Below are 23,168 nucleotides of genomic sequence, written 5' to 3'. Positions count from 1 at the left end.
GATGATCTGACAGATTACTAGGCGTCACATGGACATACTGGATCAGATCACGGTCATTGGAAAAAAACAAGTCAAGAACGCTATTCGCTCTGGTGGCTACACCAACATGCTGAGAGAGATTGTGCAAGATCGCAAACTCCTCCAACTTTTCGAACAACTGAAATGTCGATTTCGAAATGGGAATGTACCCATCTGGACTAACCTTCCACTCTGCTACGCAAGCCGAAAAATTAAAGTCCCCTGCAAAGAAAACCTTTGAGCAAAATGACTGGTCCAACTCGTTTCCTATGAATTTGAGAGCTGACAAGAACGAGCTTACTGAAGAAGAGGGGGAAGGGGGCTCTATATTGTTACAGTGGACAGATCAAGACCTTGGAGATGACAAACAAAGACCTCTACTTCTCCATTAGGCATGTGAACATGACTATTGCCCGAGTCGTTTCTAACATATAGACATACGCCCCCATACGGAAAATTTGTATTGTCAGGGCGTTCTCTATCACATCAAGCTAAATTGAAACCAACCAAGGCTACTAGTGTTGGGGCGAATCCGACAAAAGTGGGTCTGGCACGAGTCCTTTGACTTTTTTGACTTTTTGTCGGACTCACCGAGTCCGGTAGAGAACTCGAGTCGTTTACTACATTCAGTTCTAGCAAAAAGACCCGTCTCGCGAGATTCTCGGAAAAAATGAATGATTCATGGGTCATTGACGAGTCTGGACAATTTCTCCAAAATCGAGTAAAATACTCGAGTGCACTCGGACTCGAGTCGGGACTTGCCCCAGCACTTATGGCTACCTTTTCATCTAAGACCCCTGGTCGGAACTAAGTTTCTGTCACGGAAATGATTCAGACCTGTATATCTACGTATTGCTAGTTCCTCTCGAACCTTGATCTTTTTGCTGTCATTTTTGGAAATAAGACAATGCACATTCAGGTAAAGCTCTTTTACGGGCCTGATTGTCCTTCGATGGGCTAGAGCCATCAAATCTTTGACTAGGCCTTCTAACCTTTGAAAATCCTGCATTTGGACAAAACTAATCTTTAGGTGGAGGGTGCGAAAACCTTTGATGAGAGGGTAAAAGAGGGGAGAAGGAACTCTGGCCACTACCTGAGTTTTTAAAAAGAAGATGCGTATGACTCATTTGCGTCTTGTGGATGGTATGGGGTAGCAAAGTTTGGGTAGAAGAGAGGTTAAGGGAATTGAGGATGAGGTTGGAAGAGAGGGAGGGGAACAAGGGGAGGGAAATAAGGAAGGAGAGAGGAAAGGGGTGGGATAACTCTGTTGAGAGACTTAAAAATGTGGTTGAGACAACTACTGTCTTTTCCTCCTAGTGCCCCCTGAGATGGGCGTTTTTCTACCTAAAATTGAAAGAATCCATTGGGGAGGAGACATGGTGTAGTGGTTTGCACAGTGTCCAAGCATGAAGAAGTTCCCCGGTTCGATTCGCCTCCCCGACCCTTCTCAAAGAAACTTTTAGACGTCAACCACATCCACAGACTGTGAACCAATCTGATACGAACTATAATACTGCCTATTTCAAGTATTAATCATAACACCAGAGACAATGTCTATTTTTTGGTGTTGAAGTCAGGTGATCGTTGTCTACGTTGAGCAATGAGCGATGACGTTAGGGAGGCGAGGAGTGATTGTGGCGGAATAGATATATTTTACGACGATGGCATACTTCTTATGCAAAGGTTATCGCTTTTAAACTGATTGGGACGATTAGATTAGTTTCGCAAGTAAAATGCAAACAATAAACATCAGATTAATCGGTTAGTTAACTTTGAGTTCTATTCATATCCTGACAACCTTATTCAATTGTCATATTCACTTGCTCAATATTTGGTCTTTAACTCAAAATGGTGAAGTGTGTCTGGTTGTATTTTCCTTTAGTCACCTTCATTGTGATCTTCCTCGTCATCTCTGCAACGTTTTGGTATGATTCAGAGGAGAATGAGGGATGTTTTGATCTTTGCTCTCAAAGTTTTAATCGTTGCTGTGAAGTGCTTAACTTTATAAAACGTCATTATACTCTATTCCACCTCATCAATTTCGCTCTCGTTTTTGTTTGCTGTATAGTATATTTTCGCTAGTGAACAAATAAACGTAGAAAAAGCCCGGCTTTGCCAAGTGGATTATTGAATGAAAAACTTATTTTTCAAGTACCGTATCAAGTTTTCAAATATGGCTCCAAGGTGAAAACATATCGCGATAATCTGGCCGCCATGGCGCTTTTCTGATGGTGCTAATGTCCCGCCATCTAAGAAACAAGCTCTGAGTTACAGCAAGTGGTGGGTTAAATGCCAAAAGGCAAGTCAGACAGGATGTTCAAAGAGGGAGGAAGCCGAAAAAGGGGCTATCTCCTGCTTAGACCCCTATGTTTGATTCAGTACATAAAGTAATATGAGAAATTCACCAAAATATAACAAAATCTTGTAAAAGTAGCCAAAGAGTTTTATTGGGGAGATGTTTTTAAAGGTAACAAAACAGACCTCAGAAAGATTTGGAATGGTTCAAACGAGCTAATGGGAAATAAGCCAAAATCAAAAGAGATCTTGTACTATCTTAACATTGATAATACCGAGAAAAAAACTGTTATGTAATAGAGGTTGCGAAGATCTTCAATGACTACTTCCTTAATGTTGGGCATTCGTTAAAATAGACTTTTCCTGATAAAAAATGACCTGTCTGGACTAGAAAATAACAAAACACAAATTCCTATTTGTAGAAGTTCGTGCATGGTAAAGCGTAATGAGATGAATTCGGTGATAAAAATTTTAAAGACAAAAAAGAGTTGCAGAATAGATGAAGTATCTAATAAGATTCTGAAAGCTATAGCGCCAACACGAATTGTAACACTTACAAAGCTCGTAAATCTCTCTTTTGTTTCCGGCTACATTCCAGAAGAATGGAAAACGGCTAAAGAAATTACCTTTTTCAAAGCAGGGGACAGTTTCTTTGCCAAAAGCTACTGACCAATAAGCCTTTTAAATAGCTTCTCGATAAAACTACTATGCAAGCCAATACATGGCTTCCTAGACAGCGAACTTCTTATTTGCCCTCAACAATATGGGTTTAGAAAAAGCACAACGCAATGAGAGCATTTCCAATGTTTCGGCAACACATCTCTGATGACTAAGAAAAAGAAATTGCACTAATACTTTTTATCGATTTAGAATAGCAATTCATACAATAGTGGGGGCCCTCTTTGAGGGGAGTTTATAAAAGTGAGGCTTGAAGAAAGTCGACAAGGTCAAGACACCTTGAATGCGTTCGTCCATCATGGCGTCGAGTTTGAAGAGAAGAGCGAGAGAGGGCTTGCCCGAGCTTCTCTTCACAAGTGAGGGCATGATGAAATGGCAAACGTACGCATTCAAGGTGTTGTTGACTGATCGACTTTTTGAAATCCGAACTTGAATAAACTGCATGCATGCAAAGAACGCCACCGCTATTGAATACACATTTTTCTTTTACAAGAACCGATTTTCAAGGTATGACTTTCCCTCCAAACCACTCAAAGCCAAATTTGACGTTAGAGAACGTCTTTGTTCTTCACCAGTGGCTGGAAACTTAGATTCCGGCAAGAACTCCAATCTTTGAGTTCTTCTTGATTCCGGCCACTCGTGAACACAGCGCCATGAAATCTTTTAGCTTGAACCGAGTCCAAAGATCAGTACCCACTACTGTGAAAAAGCAACTTTATTATGGTTTAATATGATGTACACTAGAATACGGGCTTCTATGGTTTAAGAACAAAATAAAATATTTGACAATACTACAAAAAAGAGCCATACTTTGATTGAACAATACCAACTGAAATGATGCCACATTTGAAATTCAAAACTAGCCACTTTTCAAGAAACCGGCCCTTTGAACGGTAGATGGTGACACCTTCAGAAATTGATGACGCCAACTTGAAAATGTCTATCACTAAGCCACCGGCCCTTCTGAGAAACGTTTCAAAACCTCTTTGAGTAAAATTTCGAACAGTTATGATAAGCAAATAAGAATGAAACAGGAAGTTGTGTACAATGTATGATTGATATAACGCCAACATTTTGCTTTCATCATTTCCAACGAAAGTATAATTGGAAAAGTTCAATCTCACAAGTTTTTGGTGACTAACTTGAAAAACATCACAATTGCTAAACTTACGCACATTTAGCTTTTTTAATACAATTGAAAAGTAAAAGATTATGATGACAGGTCGCTGGTATGACGTAGTATGCAATAGTTCTGAACTGCACTTTTCCTAGTACTACGTCAGTCGTATTTCGTTGGAAACGCTGAATGCCATATTGTTAACGCGTTATCAATTATACAGTATACAACCTACTTTAAAATGATTACATAATAGATGTCATAATAATTGTTCCGAATTTTGCTCATAGAAAATCTGAAACGTCTACCAATAGAGATGATGGCTTAGGCATTGTCACAGTTCTAAGGCAGTGAATTGTTCATTAGGTAAACTCATGATAGAGTCTGTCATCGTAGAGCGTATTCTCGCCCTTCTATGTACGTTAGTTTGTCCGTACCTAGCCGAAGCAAAGGGCTCTCGCTCCGCTCAATTAAAAGGACAATTACAATTACGTAATTTTAATTGCTAGTACAATCACGTATTTGTTATTTCAATTGTAATTAAAACACAGGTCTGGTATTGACGCACTAGAAGCAGGACTTTAATTCTTAGAGAGTGTTTTTGCCCGATGGTCTATGGTCCGTTGTTGTATTGAATTCATCAGTAGTAATGTAAGTTTAGTCTCGGGGTCTAAGGAGCAAGAGCGAACAAGGCTAGAAAACCGCGCTTGGGTTGTACGGCAAAATGCAATGATGAACGTATGCTTTTTAGGGGAAAATATTGATTAACAAGTTACAGTCAAGGTCTTGATGTCAAGATCTTAGCGAGTTGAAGGAATTTTGACACTTAGATTTTCAAGCACGCCGAGCTTTCGTCGTTCATCAATAAAAGGAACGATTTACACTTCACGCACTTTTGGTCAAAATGAGAATTCATTTACAGAAATCAACCCTCGTCATAAAATGTGATGGCATCGCACATTAAGGTTAGTTTTCCTAAGATTTAACGAATCAATATTTCAGGGCTCTTGCCTCCTCATTACCATGCTTCAACATATCTGCAAAAACTGATCCTGTTCATGCTCTAGAAAAGAGCTATACATTGGATAAATAATGCGAGGTGGTTATCTCACACTGAATCTTTATTTCATGAGTCAAACCTCCTACAATGGCAAGATTTGCGCACGCTTAAAATCCTTCAAGTGATGAGGCAGTCGTATTTGCAGGAACTTCCACCATGTATCAGCATTTTTTCAAATGGAAAATAATCCTGGAAAATGACCTCAGTTGGAAACCAATGAGTCCAGTTGCCAAGTCGGGATTTTGACAAAGACTACCAAACTTTGCTTTTCCCAACGAGCGGAATAATTTCAACCCCCCAGACATCGGTCTAACAAGAATGAAATTCACCCAAACAACAAGGAATTATCTCACCCAGAGGTACTCTATTGCTCCTTGCAAACTCAAGAATTGCTATGCATGGCATCCTATTCCTAAATTTGTTTCGCATTTTCTTCACGGCAGAAAAAAATTACCACCTAAAATAGATGTTTTGCTCTCTTTTTAATGCTTTTCTTTCGATTTCTTTTTCTTGGTCCCTTCTTTTCTTATAAATTCGAACGATATGATTTCCTGCAAGTCTTTCATTTTTCATTTTGCATTTCTTCCAACTCACGTTCTTGTGTTGCAGCTTGGTCTCTGTAACATTATTAATGTCTTCTTGTCATCATGTCAATCATGTCTTCTTTAACTTGCCCAGGTCCTGGTGAAAACAAGCTTTTGCTGACCAAAACCTGAGTAATTACATACAAATGAAATAGTTGATATATTAAGATGTTAACACAAAGATTAGATGCCGGCATTGCCCATTCATGATCAAAGTGTTCCTGAAATCTATCGATCTATCAAAATAAAATGGGTACTTTTTTGCAAAAATATGCAAGATAAAAGTATATCTGAACACCTATTTGGCAAACATTTACAAAAGAAAAAAATACCACCAAGTGATTGAAAGGAGAAGCAGTCAAATGGATAAGCTTAGAAGTTCTTCGGACCTGAATTGAAAGTTCGACTGAGAAAGTGCTTATAGGTATTGTCCGCGAGGCCCATGAAAGTGCCTTGGATTATTGAATTGTGCTCTTGGATTTGTACTACGGATTATTGCATTAAAATCTTATGTATAACTAATGACCCAGGTCTCACAAAATGTACGGAAATGAAATCACTTTCATGGCAGGTTATGAGTAGTTTATCTAGCAATCCGCCATGCCTCTTCCCCATTTCATTTGAGCTATCTGACGTTCCAAAAAGGGCCCCTATTGAGGCAGCAACCGAAGAGTAAATCACTTTGTCGTTATCCAGAATCCTTCTAATTTTGACCAACTTAAGACAGTAACAGAGTGTTTTGAAAACTGTACTTGAAGCATCCTTGTCTCGCCAAGATGGTTGAATCTGCATTGTGTCGATCGTGGTTCTCGCCCAGATCCCTTAACACATCATTTGATACTCACTTCCGAGGTGTCTTCTTTGGTGGCCAAACCTTCAGTTGTTCTATAGACCACAGTTATGCGGTTTCCTTCTTCTGGGATGAATGACACCGAAGATTGTGATCCGGGAAATGTGTCGCAAGCAGATTTGTCGCTCAAAATCCAAACTTGAGGTCCAAAAGGAAGGAAAAAAATACAAATCAAACACCTCGAGATTGAGGAAAAGGCCACGAAGATACGCACCTAATATGACTCCAACCCAGATCAGATTGAAAATTGCCAGGAAAAGGAGGATTTGTGGTTTGTATTTCTGGCAAGTCTCTTTAATAGCCATGATAGCTGAATTCGCTGGGGCAAATGTGATTGATAAATGGGAATGCTTGAGGAGTGATTTGTGATTTAGCTCATAGCTTCAGGCGGAAATAGATTCTACTATCACAACTTGTCTTGTCAATGAATGCATCTTAGAGTACTTCATAAGCTTTTGGACTATACTACTCATGGACATCGTAACGGTGGACAACCAACGAGCTGGATTCTCGCAACCTCTCCGACCGAGTGATTGTCTAGAAAATCTCGCACCAGCCTCGAGCGGCCCAAATGCCAAGAAATCGGAACGTTAAGGGCTCGAGTTTATTTTGGCATCAAAGCCAAGTTATCGTTTTTGAGCATGAGGATTGATAGAAAAACACCACATGCTACATCTTTGAACCATTTAAAAATAAAGTATTTTTTGTTTGTGTGTTTAAGTTAGAAAATGAGGACCATTAGAACATCTCAAAGGGTACGAAGAAACAAAGTTTGGCTACTCGAACCTCCTTAAGACCTAAACTTCTGTTTACTGCCCGCCTCCTTTGGAAAAACCCACGTATTCAGTTGAAAAGAAGATCGAACCCCACGAAATTTCAGCACTTGTAAAGAGATTGGGGGACTCGGAACCATCAAGGACCCAAGCCAAATAGGTGTTGATTGTTGTGTCGCGGGATACCTGTATTTTGATGTTTTTTGATGAAAAGGGGAGGCGAGGCACGGCTAGCCTATAGGCAAGCGAGTACTTCAGAGCACAGCTTTGACTTCAGGCCAATCGTAGATGAAGAAGGAAATTGACTGGAGGGTCTGTTACAAGGTGGAAGGTCTATCTCACGGCCGCTCGCCCTACCTTCCATGAAAACCGGAGAAACACGAAATGTATTAGGGTTGGCTTGCCGGGCGCTCCAGAAAAATACGTGAAGGTGGCAAGACGGGCAAGGCTCACAGACGAACGTTACAGAGACCATGTACCTGAATGTAGCCACATGTCTTGAGAAGATTTTGACAAATCAGTATAAGTACATTAGATTGAAAGTATCGATCTCAATTTTGTTAATATGAATTAACACATTCCGTACATTTTTGTTACTTAGATTCTATTTCAATTGCCAAATATGTGAAAATTGTCCTCCCAGCTTAGTTCAAGGCTTTATGGCTGGCTGGCTTTCCTAATAGTGATGTTAATGAATACTTTTAACCATGCAGGTTTCCTGATGAAATTTGGTTCATCTGGCTGCGTTATTTCAGGTATCTCTCAGAGTGAAGTGATCTCAGCCCAAAATGCAAATGTTTATATATTTGCTCTTTTCCATATAAAGTATTGGGATTCTATTTGCATTTTCAGGAAAAGCTTGAGCGTATGCCAAATAAGGCAAGCAGGAACAATGATAATTACAGAGCTACTGTATTGAGACAAACTGACAATACAGTATTTAAAGAGGGTGCAAATGTTATTTTTACAACACATCTTCAAAGGTATCCATGAGCTGTTGCCTCAGTCAGATTGTGAATGTAAAGGTTTACACCATTGTGCCCTCCAAAAATTCCAAAACACTGAAGCTCTATTTTCTCTTTTGAGTGTTGTCAAGCCCTGATAATGAAATATTTTCTTTCTTCATTTGTCTATTTTATGCCCTTGAATTTCTATATGATATTAAACATGATGTGAAAGGTTTCCTCAAAGCTCTTCCCCTTACAGTTCCTTTACGTTCCAAGCCTGCTGAAAAAGCTGAAATACTGAGATGATGAGACAATAGAAAGGCAGTTTACACCATGTTTACATAGCACCCTCAAAAAAACAAAACCTCACTTGGGTTTTCAATGTTTAGGGGAGATTTTGAAATTTCCTGTCCATCACGTTCACTTGTAAGCTAAAAGCAATTGTCTCTCTAGCTTAAATCAAGGACGCCTTTCACTGGAGGATTGGACTTGACTTGAATGCGGATCAAGACGGTCTCTTCATGTTGACAAATTTTAGCCCCTAAAGAATACTTGAGATGCCAGCAAGGAATGTGGTGCGAAACTATTATTAAACAGATGATGACATGATGACACTTAATAACAAATTTGCAAGCCATCTTAGAATGATTGCATGACTGTTAAGAGTTTAGTTTCAGTACAGTTAATGTTAAGGAACTGTTAAGGCATGAAAACAGCATATTTTTTTCCTTTTTCTTCAAAAAATTGATATCCTTCTATGTAACTGCTTCTCTTATGGAATTCAGAAAAGCTCACATTTGACGCAAAACTTCAAATGTTAAAGGTGTTCTATGATACTTCAAAATTTTACAATTGGAAAAAAGAATATTATCTCCAATAAGAATTATCTCCTTCAAAGAAAGTTGGATTTAATCCAGGGTAGAATTAAGGCCTCCATTGAGACCGATCAGTTGAAAAAGGAAAGTAGAGTTGTTCAAGAGGTGACGTCGAATCCGAAGGTGTTTTTCTCTTATGCAAACTCTAAGAGAAAGATCAAACACCCTGTAGGGCCTTTTGAGGTCGATGGGGAAGCCATAGACAATGTAGAGACTATGGCCAACATACTTGGAGATCAGTTCTCTAGTGTGTTTTCAACTCCACTGAGTTTAGGAGCAACAGTCCATTGCTCTATTGATGAGTTTGTTGGGACTGGCAAGGTTTGCCAAGTTGAGCATTTAGATGATCTTGTAGTCACAGATCAGGATGCTTTAGAGGCCATCAGGGACTTGAGACTCTCGAGCTCCCCTGGCCCTGATGGAGTGACATCTCAGTTTCTGAAGAGATGCTCACAGGTTCTTGCTCCTGTTTTCTCGTACTTGATGCGTTGCATCTTGGACCAGGGCAAGTTCCCCTCTTCTCTGAAGGTAGCTCATGTTGTTCCAATTTTCAAAGGGGGAGATAAGTCACTCCCCAGTAACTACAGGCCAATTTCTCTCACTTCGAATATTGCGAAGGTGTTTGAGAAGATCATGAAGTTCAAACTTGTTGAATTTCTTGATATACATGAAGTCCTTCCTCCTAGCCAGCATGGGTTCCGAGCACATTTTAGCACGGTTACCCAACTGATTGAGCATATAGAGCAGGTTATTGAGGGACTGGAGAGCCATGAATCAGTCGATGTAGTTTATCTCGACTTTGCCAAGGCCTTTGACAAGGTAGATCATGGCCTTTTAGTTAACAGGCTCCATGAGATTGGGATCCAAGGCAAGGTTCTCAATTGGCTAAGAAGTTTCATTTGTGGTAGGAAACAATTAGTTAAGGTTGAGGGATCCCTTAGTGACATACATGATGTCAAGTCGGGTGTCCCTCAGGGCTCCATTTTGGGTCCTCTCCTTTTCATCATCTTCATTGCTCCGCTTCAGAAGCTTGGTAGTAGTAATGTCAGTATCTCTTCTTATGCTGATGATACAAAATTGGTAGTTGGTAGGAATGGTCAGGATTCTGGTTGTCTGGCAAAGGTCCTAGACCAAATTTATTCCTGGGTTGCTGCGAGTAACATGGCCTTGAATGGAATGAAATTCCGCTCAATGACCTTTGGGTCGACGCCATTAGACACTCCACTATTAGATGATGAAGGTAAGGACATTGAGCAGGTCTCATCCATGAAGGATTTAGGTGTAGTCCTCCAAGATAATGGAAAGTTCGATGAGCATATCCAGTTGAAAGTTGGTAAGGCTTTTCAAACATGTGGTTGGATATATCGCACGTTTAAGTCCAGAGATAGTGTCACGATGCTAACTCTGTACAAGTCGATTGTTCAGCCGCATCTTGAATATGCCTCTCCCATTTGGGCTCCAATTAGTTCAGCAGGTTTGCAAAAGCTCGAGCAGGTCCAAAGATGTTTTACTAGGAACATTGAAGATATGAGAGAGCTCTCGTATTGGGAGAGGTTAGAAAGGTTGGGATTGTACAGTACTCAGAGAAGGTACGAAAGGTATCTGATATTGTACGTTTTCAAAAGCATTCATGAGCTTTGTCCCAACCCAGGATTTAGGGTCAATTGTAGTGACCGTAGAGGCTTAATGTGCGTTTTGAGAGCACCTTCAAGCCCTCGAGAATCCAGGCTAGTTAAAACAATGAAGTCCAACTCTCTTCTTTCTCGGGCTCCTTCATTGTTCAATTTGCTGCCCTCAAATATTCGTAGGGTTTATGTAGGGGTTGATCCAGTAGCAAGATTTAAGTCAGACTTGGACAAGTTTTTGACTAAAATTCCGGATCAACCTTATATTCAAGGATTAGCCAGATCAGCCAACTCCAATTCGTTGGTCGATCAAATAATATATATAAATAAAATTCAAGTATAATGAATATTCTTCTCGTCTTGAACTGCTGGCATTCCAATCCCAGTAGCAGTAAAGAAGTCCGCAAAAAGAAACAAAAACAAACAAACAATATAATCACACGTAAAGTAGTCTCGAATGGGGAATTCGTTTAACAGGAGGGCGTCTTCTCAACATGAGATATGTAAGCCGGTCCAAACTGGAAAAGGAAACGCGACACAAGATTGGATAATAAAGTTCTTGTGAAATGCCATGGACGAAAATAATGAATAGGTCATTCTGTGACTGAGGACATAAACTGAACGTCAGGTTTTGAACTATTTTGAAAAACAGCAACAACAGACAAGTGCAATGGAATTCAATCAAGTTGGCTCCATCCATGCCATTATGGTTATTTCTAAATGGGTTCATTTCTATTAAAAGTATTATGTTCGTTTTCACTTATGATTACAAATCATAGCAGAACCGGGCACCTTGTCAGCTCCATAACTCCCACTGGTATTAGCTATCTATGCTTTGATTCAATTTGGCCTTCAAATCTGCCATACCTTTAATTGGAAAGTAGTTTGAACGAAAAATGCAAGAAACACCGTTTTGAAAGGTTGAAAAGGGACAAATTATTTGCTACATGTGTTGTAATTGTTGAGCACATGCTCGTGCTCATCCCATGTATACTAGTCATTTATATTAAAGCCACACTAGTCAAGAATAAAGTCAGTCACAAAGCGTACATAACACTCCATTTTTCAGGAAATCATTATGCCTTGTCGATTGTGTGGTCTTTGTCTAACTCACAATCCTCAAACCATGCTTGGGCTCTAATTAAAGAGAGACACTTTATTTCTATTCATTATGTTCCAGATATGCAACAAGAAAAGTTCATTTGTAGGACGCTAGGGTGGGAGATATTTTGATGTCTGTTTCTTGAACTTATTGTTGGGGGGAAAACCGAATGAAAGAAATATGTTTTTCTTTATTTTTCAACCATTATTCGCAAACAAGTTCTTATAATCTTCATAAATAACATGACAATCAATAAACAAGTTTCAAGCAATGCCTTTCAAAACAAATCTACCTGACAAACCGCTAGAGGTCGTGTTCTATGACAGAGGAAAAGCACCCTCAGTTACGCCCTCTGGTGAGTATCAACGCTATAATTTGACATCACACTATATAAACTTTCACATTTTCAATCTACAAAGCACACAATAAACAACACGAATGAATTTGTTTCCCATTGAGATTGGTGATGTGGACTTTCTTCCATGATTTGGGCTCAGAGTGTCATGAAAGATTGGACAAAACCATCCAAATTCCCATTCGGGGCATACACAGGGGGTTCTTAAACAATAAATGAGATGATCACTTGGGATTCAAATTATTTTACAGAGGGATAAAAGAGGGCTTCTTTGACAACATTCTATCTCCAATTGATTCTTGATTTCACGAATATTCAGGTCTCACCCAAAGTGGAACCCTGTGTAACCCCAAGTTTTCGCCTTGTTGGAACCTAAAAGAAGAAAAAGTATCTTTGACGTGATTATCCGTTCTTTCTCTGTTTGAATAGTCTCATTGAGCTCAAAGGTCATTGTGGAACGAATGGTTCCCGGTGAAAAGCCGTTACCTGAATGGCTCTTACCATATCATTTCTGTCTCATCAGCGCTTGATAAATGGATTGACCGAAAAAAAACCGCAATTATCGAGGGTCTGTTTTCTTTCCAACGCTTTTGGTTTCTCGGCACGTTTTAAGAGCAGACGCTTGGCACGAATTTATGAGCCATGGAAAGAGGTCGCGGCCCTTCTTGGCACGCTTCGGGACAAAAGGCCGAAAAGTGAAACCATAAAAATTCAATTCCCAACATATTTCCGCATGGACTCTAAGAACGGCTCCCCGGGTTTACGTGAATTTACTGTTTGGCCTTATGTTCTCATAAAATGAGATTTCAAGCCTTCAATCGACATGTACCTTCTTGGAAACGAATTCAGAACTCATCCCAATCTCTCCTATCACCAAGTATGCAAAGCTGTAGCGGGAGTTTCATTATGTACATTTCCATTGCAACCACTTGTGAGCTTTCATGAAACTGTGGACATAAACGTGGCTGTTCAAAATTTGGGCACGTCCCACATGAGAGAGTCAAGTGGAACCCGAAGTTCACCAACGAAAATGCATTCTCTCCGTTTCCAGGTGCTTTTACAATCCTCATAAATGTACCTCCTGTATTAAGCCCAAGAGCTTAAGTCTGGTATTCGAAAACGCGTACCAGAAATATTACTGATGTCATTAAAGGCCATAAATAAATAGGCTCCAAAGAAGATAGCTATTCCTTATCCAAAGGCTGAAATCCCACCTGGCTTTTTTCTTGTCTGTTGTTTGCCTGTTCCAGACCTGGGAGCTACAAATGGGTCTCATCTTGAGTTGGTGGAACATAAGTTGTGGTGGTGGATTTCCGTCCATTGAGAGTGGCCTTCGTAACCACTGGATGGGTTGAGGTGGCTTCCAACTGGAACAAAACGGAGTTCAATTACATAGCATGACGCCAAGTTGGAACGGAGAGTGATCCAAATTGAGGCTGAATGACGGCGGCCAATCAAAGTTCTATTGTTGGAAATCGAGTCACGGACCTTGTCGACATCTGCTTTCCATTTTCCGGCAATCTGTCAATCATTTGGGGATCAAATTATGGCAAAGGTCCATCACTTTCGTTATTCGGCAGGTCATTATCCAGAAACGCAATAGCTATATTTACCAGGCCCAGAGTCAAATCACGTCCAAGGCATGTTTATTTTGGCTCAATTGGCCTTTGCATATATGTGTACGACGTAGAGACCTACCTTAGAAGAGATCATATTTCTGATTGTCCTTTGATTGGAGAAATACGAAATTGATTTCTGCTTTTATTGAAAATGTCACAAAAAATGAGGGCATGAATGTAAAGGAAATCAATTGCTAGTTTGTTCTTAGCTATTACTATGGGATCTCTTCATTGGGATATTCATTTATCTCAACATGTTGAATTTGCCATTACGAAGCAAATTTGGTTCAAGTCATTTTTGACTTGACAAAAAAATTCTGGAAAAAGTGGTTCAATTTCTTGCAAGTTGAATAATGATTTCTTTGGGGTTGACTTGACAGAGTAAAAAGATGCCAAATCATAGTTTTTTCTCATACAAGGCTTTGTCATTGCCAGAATCAACCACAATGGATGATAGAAGAGTGAAGCGTTGCCAAAAGTAACTTTTTGGATTTTACATGCCTTTTCGACTATGAATTTCTTGCAGTTGTCAAGTTGCTTTCCATTTTTGCGTAGCTTAAAAACCAACAATATGCGACTTTTCAAAGAGAAAACAGATTGATGATTCAGTTGATCACTCTCCGTTCCTTGGTAAACTATCGCACAAAGTGAGCGGATCAAAATCAAGGACAACAATACAGGATCCTTTGGCTGTTTTGATTGGCCTCAAGAGCTCTAATCCAATACTCCATACTTCTTGCCTGACTAATTGTACTCCTAAAAAACCACTTCGACTAAAATACTCCATAGACAAACTCGTAGTGATTAGGGATGTCAACCTTAACAGAATAGAAACTCGTGGGTGATTTTTTATTCTCGGTGCCTTTACTTTGCGATGCTGAATCTATCCAATTTTTCACCTGGATATTTTGAGGTTTAGTGCTTGAGATACTTTTTGGCTCCTGAAAAAAAGTATTAGGCTAAACACGAAACAAAATTTGAGGGATCAATGGCAATTGCACACAATCTTGGCACTAAAACAATCCTTGTTGAAGTTGAAAGCAAATCAATGGCTTCGCTTACACCACGCAGAAAAAAACCCGATCCATTTATCTTCTTGGTAAATCCCGCAAATGCATTTAAAAATTGTAACAAAACTGTGTTAATGGTATGAAATCTAGCAAATGAGTGGAAGAGTAACAAATAGGATTGAAAAAACATAAAAACATGAAAAATATCGTTCTATTCAACTATGACTTGATGCAAAAAAAACCCGCAACTTACCGTCTGAAAGCCTCCATTTCCCGCATGAGTTCCGGTCACGGCGGATGTGTGATTGGTTCTCCGAGTCACACTCACCCCCTGCATGAAGAGCTCCTTGAAGGTCTCGCGGAATTGGCGCGACATTCCGCAATAGATTCCGAAATTCAGCGGGTACGAGAGACAGATGCACAAGTTCACGATGAGTATTGTCGATTTGACGAGATCATAATTGAGGAAATCATAAATGGTCGAGGACATGATGTGCATGATTGTGATGATGCCCAAGGGGAGCTCCACCGCCAGGAACACCTAGAATGTTATCATGAAAGACCGTTAATTTGTGTAGAGGCTGCGGGTACATGTTTTTTTTTCTTCTTCTCCACGAAAACTCATTAAACCTCTCTCTGGAGGTCGGGGTAAAATGGTTCGTTTTCCTTATTGGAGATTCAAGAGATCAATGGATGCTTTTTGTTGAACGAGAAAATGATGGCTTATGGGGAGCTTACCGTGATAACAACGATTAGCATGAGCGTGGTACAATTGGAGTCTCGGAGCTTCTTGGATTCTCGGGATTCTCCCTTTAGGACCTTCTGCTTGCAATTAAGGAGGCGTTCCCTTTTCCGTTCCGCCTCTTTCATCGTTCGAAAGAGCAGAATATTCAGAATGACCAATGACACGCACGGAATCAGGTGAACAAATAAAACCCGGAACCTGGAATGAGAAACTTATAAATGCCTTCCATCGTTTCTAAATATTTGAACATGGAAAAGCTTCCACTCTCGACATGGAACATCTCTGTTCCTAGAAAGGTATGGTTCACCCATTAGGGAACGAGTTGGATCACCAAATGCCCTACATTTCCAGTCCTCCGCTTGTATCCCCGGCAAGAAATCCCGCCCATGGAAAAAGTGGAACAAGCAGAATTGGCGCAAACTTTTCAGACGTTTATCTGATTTACGAGTGGTTCCCAAGAAACCGCCCTTGGTTCATCTTTCATGAATATCAAAGCGCGTTTGGTAAGCCAGAGTTGTGCCTTCATCTATTACACTGCTGCCATTTGTTCCGGGAAGACTTGGGCTGTTTTGACATTGCAACTCAATGTTTGAGGGTAGAGTTTCAGTCCTAAAGCATTAGCATTCTCGCATTGCCGCAAACTACGTAATGTTTTTTTAGGGTAAACGACTTTGATAAAAGTCCACTAGTGGACATCTCTGATTGCCAAATAGCTCAAGCCCTTGGACAATGTATTATTATAGTGCCCTAATGAATGGGCAAATGATGTGGGAAATGATTTTCCAATGATGAGTTACGGGCTATTAGAGTTTACTTTATCTTCCAACTTTATCTCCAATTGCCCATGAATGAGTTAACGATTTAGGAACCCCACGATTGCACAAATGATGCTCTAACCATCATTACGCAGACAATTGCACAAAAGAAATTAAACGAGACCCATCAATCTACCTTTTTTGTACTGTATATAGTGTGGGCAGATACCATCTAAATTAATATTTGAAGAGTGGATTGATGAAACCCAATGTGCATATATATCATAGATGTTTTATGTTACTGACGGGTTAGTAACTCCCAATAAAGATAGTAGCATACTGTACTTTCATTCCAACATTACTTGTTACTCAAGACATTATTGCTTTCACTATGTACTTACATACGAAGTTTTTTTCCTACAAATGATAAAGTTTGATACTGAATGCAGCCGCGCAAAATGGAGCCAGTACATAAAACACTACGTCTTAGAAATAAGATGCACTATTAGTCCCTTACTTGCATAAAACAAATCAATGGTAGACATATGCAAAAGATGTTGTAATGTACATGGTCAACGTTCAGTAGAACATCTCTTTGTCACGTGAACAAGCCATGAATCGTGAATCTTGAGCAATGCGGCATGTTATTTCTCCAAGTTCCACAATTCATTCACGCTTTCAGACTTTGCGCGTGCATATGGGCGGGTGCAATATGCGACTACTCTCGGTACATTACATGTATCGCATGCATTTCTCCACGGTTTCCTCAACGGCAACAATAACAACTTCCACTCCAGATCCTCCTCCCCATGACGAGGCTCAAGTGTCTGACTAACTTCTCTTAAGTAGATTGAATGCAAACTTTTTGGCCTTCCTTTTTAAGACCCCGTGCATTTTCATTCAACCACCGATAACCGCGCTTAATCTCCGCATTTTATGGCTTCACTCTTCAATTGAGCCCTTCCAATATCCATCTATTCAGATTGAAATTCAAATCATAGCAACATAACTCCCTGAGACCTCATGTTGAGCCTTGGATCTGAAGAGTGGTCGAGAGAAAAAAAAAGGCCGCTTTGTTGGTTCCGTTCCCGTTTCCCAAGTGAGCAATTGTGGCAAATGGGCGGTGAATGGCAACCAGATGGATGGAAGTATCGATTATTCACTCTATCAACAGATCAAGGGACCTCAAGAAGGCCGAGAATCCCCCCTCCAAGATGAATGGTTGGGCTTGTACCACATAAACGTGTGGATATGAATGAAGGAGCGAGGCAAAAGGAAAAGGAAGCATGATCAAGCTTGGATCGACAATGAAATCAATGCGCCCTCATCAGACTCTTGGGACCGGCTGGCTTCTTCTGAGGGTAGAGCACGATATGATCCATTCAGAACATGGCATGAATGCTCACGAACGGGTTTGCATTTGGGAATCCGTACTCGACCGTTTCAAGAGTGATTGGCTTTTTAAAAATTGTAGAACCTGTTATGTTTGAAGAACGGTTATGGAAATTTTGTGCATGGGTTTTTGGATTCAAGTTTGAATCGAATCCCAAACCAGCGTTATTTCTAAGCGATATGAAGCCAAAAGAGTCTCTATTGTGGGCTCAATCAACGATTTACATACCATTTCGGTGAATGCGTTAAATTCTTCATTTTTCAGATGCTTCCCCTCAAACATTTATTTGAGCAAAGAAAAGGTCACATACAAAGGATAAAGGCATCGTAAAAAAGGTTGTTGCTTTCTAACATGATCAATTCCGAAAGACATGAATACTATGACAAATAATCAGATCAGAAAACCGCAGTAGTGCTTTGAATCTTGCAAGATGTCCAATTATTGTTCATAAGCTATAGGTAAACCTATTCATTCACCTTACAATTTGTCCAGTGTAATTTTTACATAAGCAGAATAGAGTGGTGCGTATGAGGTTCTTACAAAACCAAAATGAATTCGCTTTCTACTTTTTAACCAATGTGTTATCAACTTAGGTTACAAAAATTGAAATACGGAGTGGCCAATTTTGGGCCACTTTTGAAGCATTAAATAAACTCTTGACACCGCTGAGATCAAATAGCCGCTGGACAACGTCTACCCACCCTATTCGTTAACCTAGTCTCTCTGGATTCGTGCCATTTTCAACATCCACTTTTCGATCTCAATTCCTTCAATAGTAAAATCAGGTAGAACATGAAGGCAGGAAAAGAATGTGACGTCATGACCATTTTTTGTGACGTCACTTGAACTTTTGAGGCTTAATAGCTCTTTGTTAAGGGATTAAATTACAGTTTCAAGTCATTCATCCTTGCAAGGAAGTGTTCATATGACATTGCATTTTTTTAAACTGCCACAATATTCCTTATTAACATGCATACGAACCATTTTTGTTAGTTTTAAGTTTCCTATATTTGCAAATGTTTTTCGAAACCGTAGGAAAGGTTTTTTGTCTAATATCATGAGTTGTATTTTTGCTTGATATTGCTTTCACTGTTTTGAAAAGCAGCCCAATGACCTTCCAAGAATGGCGATGAGTCATCAGTCAGTTGCTACGTAGAGAACCAATGGTAGGGACGGATCGTAAAAACGGGCTTGAGCGAAATGAATTACTTTACGTAGACCATCTTAAGAAAAACGTAGCTGATGCCTATTTTTTTGTTCAAATTTTGGAAAAAATCAAGACTTTAAAAAATTTTTTTTTTCTCTTTCAATCAAATTTAGCAATCTAAGCTCCCAAACCAATAGCTAAGATTCCATTGAACAATAAAAATGATTGCAAAACAAAGGATGTGGATAACTAACCCATGCTTATTCAATTTCGAATGGATGCTCAAAAGATTTCACATTTAGCACACTATCACTCCCAGAAAGCCCAAATATTGGGAAAACGCCACTCTTCTCTTTTGGCCCACTCAAGGCCTGACACCGCAATAGATCAGATTGAATTTCGAGCTCTGATCCAACTTATATGGTCATGGGTCGAACTAGTTTCATTCTAATTGACATTCTTCTATTTTTGTATACACAACTTGTTGTTGGGGGATCGTTGCTTGGGTAACTTCGAGAGACCATAACTTTACAGGATTCAAGTCAGGCCAAGCATTTATGGTATGTTTGATAATTCCATGTATATTTGTCAATACATTGAAGGTCAAAAGAGTTTGCAAGGCCCCAGAATCTCAACTAAAAAAGTTTCCTTTTCACTTTCCGTTCTAATTCCCAACACGATCAAATTTAAAATGTCACCAACTTATTTTACAAAAAGCAAGTCCTTTTATCATAATGGAGTGAATTTAGGCCCCAGTGAAATTTTGGGATCGTCTAAAGCCCTTCAGTTTTTTTTTGCGCCACGAAACCTTAGGGCAAAATTCCAAGAGGTCTTTCGTCCCAATCCAGTGGTTTTGGCCACAAGGGCTCTTATGATAGGCTATAATGGGGTTGTCTCTGCAATTAAGTGCATCTCCTGCAAGCTTTTTAGGGTGGCCAATTGGCTGTGAAAAGAGTTTGATGCACATTTCTCACCATTTTGAATTTCCCGTCGACGCTCCGTCCATTTTTTTCCAGAGAAAGAGAGATTCGGGATCCAGCTGGCTCACTTTTCAAAAACTTCAGATGAGCCGAAAATTATCATCAAAGAGAGGCTTCTTGAAATTGGTCTCGAACAAAGGCTCTTTTGTTTTATCTTGATTCCCGTCAAAGTTTCGTAATGGAAAAACATCGAGTAGCCTACGAAGAAGGAACGAACGAACGTACACCACCACCAACAATAACCTGCCCGTTAGGAACTTTCCATCCTTGCTTCTTCTATCTTTACGGAGAACGGAGAAGTCATTAAATCTTCGGAAAAGAACAATCCCATGAGAGCAGTCAAGCAAACGTTTGCAACCAGCCATTCTCATTAGTGGTTTGCAATTTCAAGAACCAGGTAAAGATTCCTCTTCCAGCTTCAATGATCCATCCATCTCAAGGGTGAGCAGAGCTCCGCCAATTGACTATTTGACAAACAAGGATCCACTTCTTTGAATTATTTTTCTACATTCAAGAAGGAAAGCCATTCGGAAAACACCTGGGCACGCAAACTTCCCAAGCAAATTAGATTTCTCTAATCCAAGACCGTATTTTGGAACGATCAAGGCTACTCAGGAGAGAACAAAGCACTTGAAAGACATCAAAGGGTCCCAGAGGTCGGAACGGTAAAGGCCGAAATCCAATTTTGCTGTCCGGCTATGCATTTCCGGGGAAATAAACGCTTGCATTTTTAAGAAGATTCGTTTCTACTCTTGTAGCCTCTAGATCGTAGAATTGAGGTTGGTTATCAGGGTTCATGATGTGGTGAGTTCCACTTTTATCCGGGCATTTATTCCCATTCAATCGGTATTCGACAATCCCTTTTCAAAGAAGCCTTTCAAACCCATAAGCCTTTGAGATCGAAAGACGTTCTCCTCAACCACCATTTTTGGGACAGTAAATAATGATCCTCAAATTGCAACTCGAGGAAGATTGATTCACTTTCAGGGGACAACATTGACATCCCTGAGGATGCATCAAGGTCCTCCCCAGCCAAAGTGGGACGAGACCCTGCGATTACAATCTTTCAAGGAAGAGGTATTCAATCAAAATAGTCTTTCTTTGTTTATCAGCTTCTTGATTGCAGCAAGTTTACTAGCAAAATTAGGCCTCTCCTCAATGTGTAAGTAAATTTGAAAAAAATGAAAAAGACTTATGGGACAGTGAAGCGGAGAAAGAAGATAACGTCATGGCCATTTTTGAGAGGTCACTTGAAATTTTGAGACTTAATAGCTTGAATAGTTTGAAATCAAGTATCCTAAATATTTCAATGATCAAAAGCAATTTAAGATTGCTGGAATACATAAACAGGTGGTTGATAATTTGTTTGCAATCTATTTTATAGCTATGTGCACTTTTTTCAAGGTTTTTAATTTAAAAAAAACAGTGAGTAAAATTCCAAATTTTTCCCTTAAATTGACCATAATTCTTAAAAATTATTGATGTTTTACAAATTTTGGTAGTTTTTGATGAAATGGCCGAAATTGCATGATGAATTACAGAAAAATGTCAAAAAATGCTGTTAAAATTGCAGATGCAATGAATTTGCGGAAAAAATCGGATAGGCAAGTTTTTTTTTGCAAAAGCGCAAGCTTTGACCGGCCCTAGTCACAAGTCACCAGCGCCTTAAGGGACCCAAATTGATGGTTCAGTTTTTTGTTTTTACTTATTGAATTACGATTCTTAATGCTGTTTTGCATCTTTTTATTACATTTCGAACACTTCTTTCAAAATATATTTTTAGATTACTCTAGACCATGGTAAGTCAAAAAATTCTCTGCGCAATTCAAGAGACGCAGAGACTAGTTTCCAGCTTCATCGATGGTATAGTAAAATAATTTAATTGTTTTTTTTGCTGCCTTTTTGACTGCTTTGACTATAAGGTGACAATCGGTCATTGCCATTGTAAGTGGAAGTGGATCCTTGCCATATTGGTCAATATAGTGCCTTTGATTTTAGCCATGTTTGAATTTTGATTATACATTTGTAACTTTTTATTGCTTCCCCAACTCTATCCATTAACAAAAACATTGATTGGTCCAAACATAAATCGAATCTGTGTATCAAATAAGCTAGCAATGTGTTGTTCTTGTATCGTCATTGGCTTGAATCACCTTTACTAATCAGATTCCTCATTTTAGTCCCCTGAACTTCCTGTCTCTATTCGTAACAGTTGAAGCTAATCTTGTCTCAACAAAGGCTAACTAATTAGATGTTTCATCATGATTCTCTTTCGCCTTTGAGATTGCAGATCGACCACAAAGCTACCTTAATCAAGTTCACAACTCTGTCCAATTCTTCCCTCTGTCCGATTTAAGAGAATGCATCTGGGGCTTCAATAGAATTTCTTATCCCCACGTCATCTCGCTTTCTAATCATGGCTGTGTAAAACGAAATGACATCATTTCTACGACCGACTGGACGCACTGGACAACCAATCAATATGGACAATGTCATACAATCCTTCCCTTGTGGAAATAGATTTGCGAGCGACTCAAAATGGAGCGTCTGACTTGATTCGCTTGGTCGTTGATATCGAAATATCCCAGTTGGGTCCGTTGCTTTCTTGCCCCCAAGACAGCTTTTACGAGGTCTGAAAAAGCTCGATGACGTGATTTTGGATCAAGAAGAGATGCTACCACCACCCCTAGTGATCCTAGTTCTAACGCTACTACCAACAAGACCTTTCCAAAGAGAGGGAAAGCGACCTCGTCCCTTTGAGAAAGAGACTGTTTTCGATCCTCTCATTCCACTACGAGTAGATAAAACAATAAAGCTCGGGTTCATAAGGGCGAGACAACTCGAGAGGTTTCAATGAAACAATGGGGACCGAAATAGTTCCCTTTGGTACTTGATCGAGCTAAAGAGACTGTGCGTGTCTCCGATCAATTTGAACGCGAAGACTTCACTCCAGTCCTTATTGCAAGCTGGTCCTTTAGAATGAAGAGATGTGAAAATCTAATGGACCAAATGGAGGCCACAAGATATTGCAGAGGCAAGGCCTCTTAAGCAGAGGGTACATTCGAGAGCACCTCGTCCCTCTCACAAAGACAATCAGGGAAACTTGCGTCCATTGTTCATGTCTCTTACCGGTTCCAATTCATCAATGTCTATTGGGAAATATTCCAAAGTCTGTTAGAGATTTTCAAAACTTGTAAGTGGAACGTGGTCTTTATCTATGTATGGTTAAGCGATACCCTC

The 23,168-nt window shown here is 39.7% G+C and overlaps 2 protein-coding genes across 3 annotated transcripts in view; both read right to left on the bottom strand.

Moving 5' to 3' along the window:
- Positions 1-6,597: 6,597 nt before the first annotated feature.
- On the bottom strand, positions 6,598-7,701 carry LOC131884193 (uncharacterized; the record flags this gene model as incomplete). 2 transcript variants are annotated; one of them, XM_059231890.1, is given in 3 exon segments in its annotated part: positions 6,598-6,740; positions 6,817-6,921; positions 7,562-7,701. In XM_059231890.1, coding segments are annotated over 2 exon segments (234 nt in total), but the record flags the coding sequence as incomplete, so codon positions are not given.
- A 4,393-nt stretch (positions 7,702-12,094) lies between these two features.
- Positions 12,095-23,168, bottom strand: part of LOC131883713 (sex peptide receptor-like) — a 58,424-nt gene continuing 47,350 nt past the window's right edge. Inside the window, exons 6-9 of the mRNA XM_059231244.1 lie at positions 15,647-15,851; positions 15,162-15,449; positions 13,494-13,646; positions 12,095-12,651 (exon numbers count right to left, since the gene is read on the bottom strand). Of these exons, the coding sequence (XP_059087227.1) occupies positions 13,539-13,646; positions 15,162-15,449; positions 15,647-15,851 (601 nt within the window). The 3' untranslated portion in view covers positions 12,095-12,651; positions 13,494-13,538. The remainder of the gene's footprint in view (positions 12,652-13,493; positions 13,647-15,161; positions 15,450-15,646; positions 15,852-23,168) is intronic.

Source organism: Tigriopus californicus, chromosome 7 (assembly GCF_007210705.1).
Source record: "Tigriopus californicus strain San Diego chromosome 7, Tcal_SD_v2.1, whole genome shotgun sequence".
Lineage (NCBI taxonomy): Eukaryota > Metazoa > Arthropoda > Copepoda > Harpacticoida > Harpacticidae > Tigriopus > Tigriopus californicus.
This window is presented reverse-complemented; position numbering and strand designations above follow the sequence as displayed.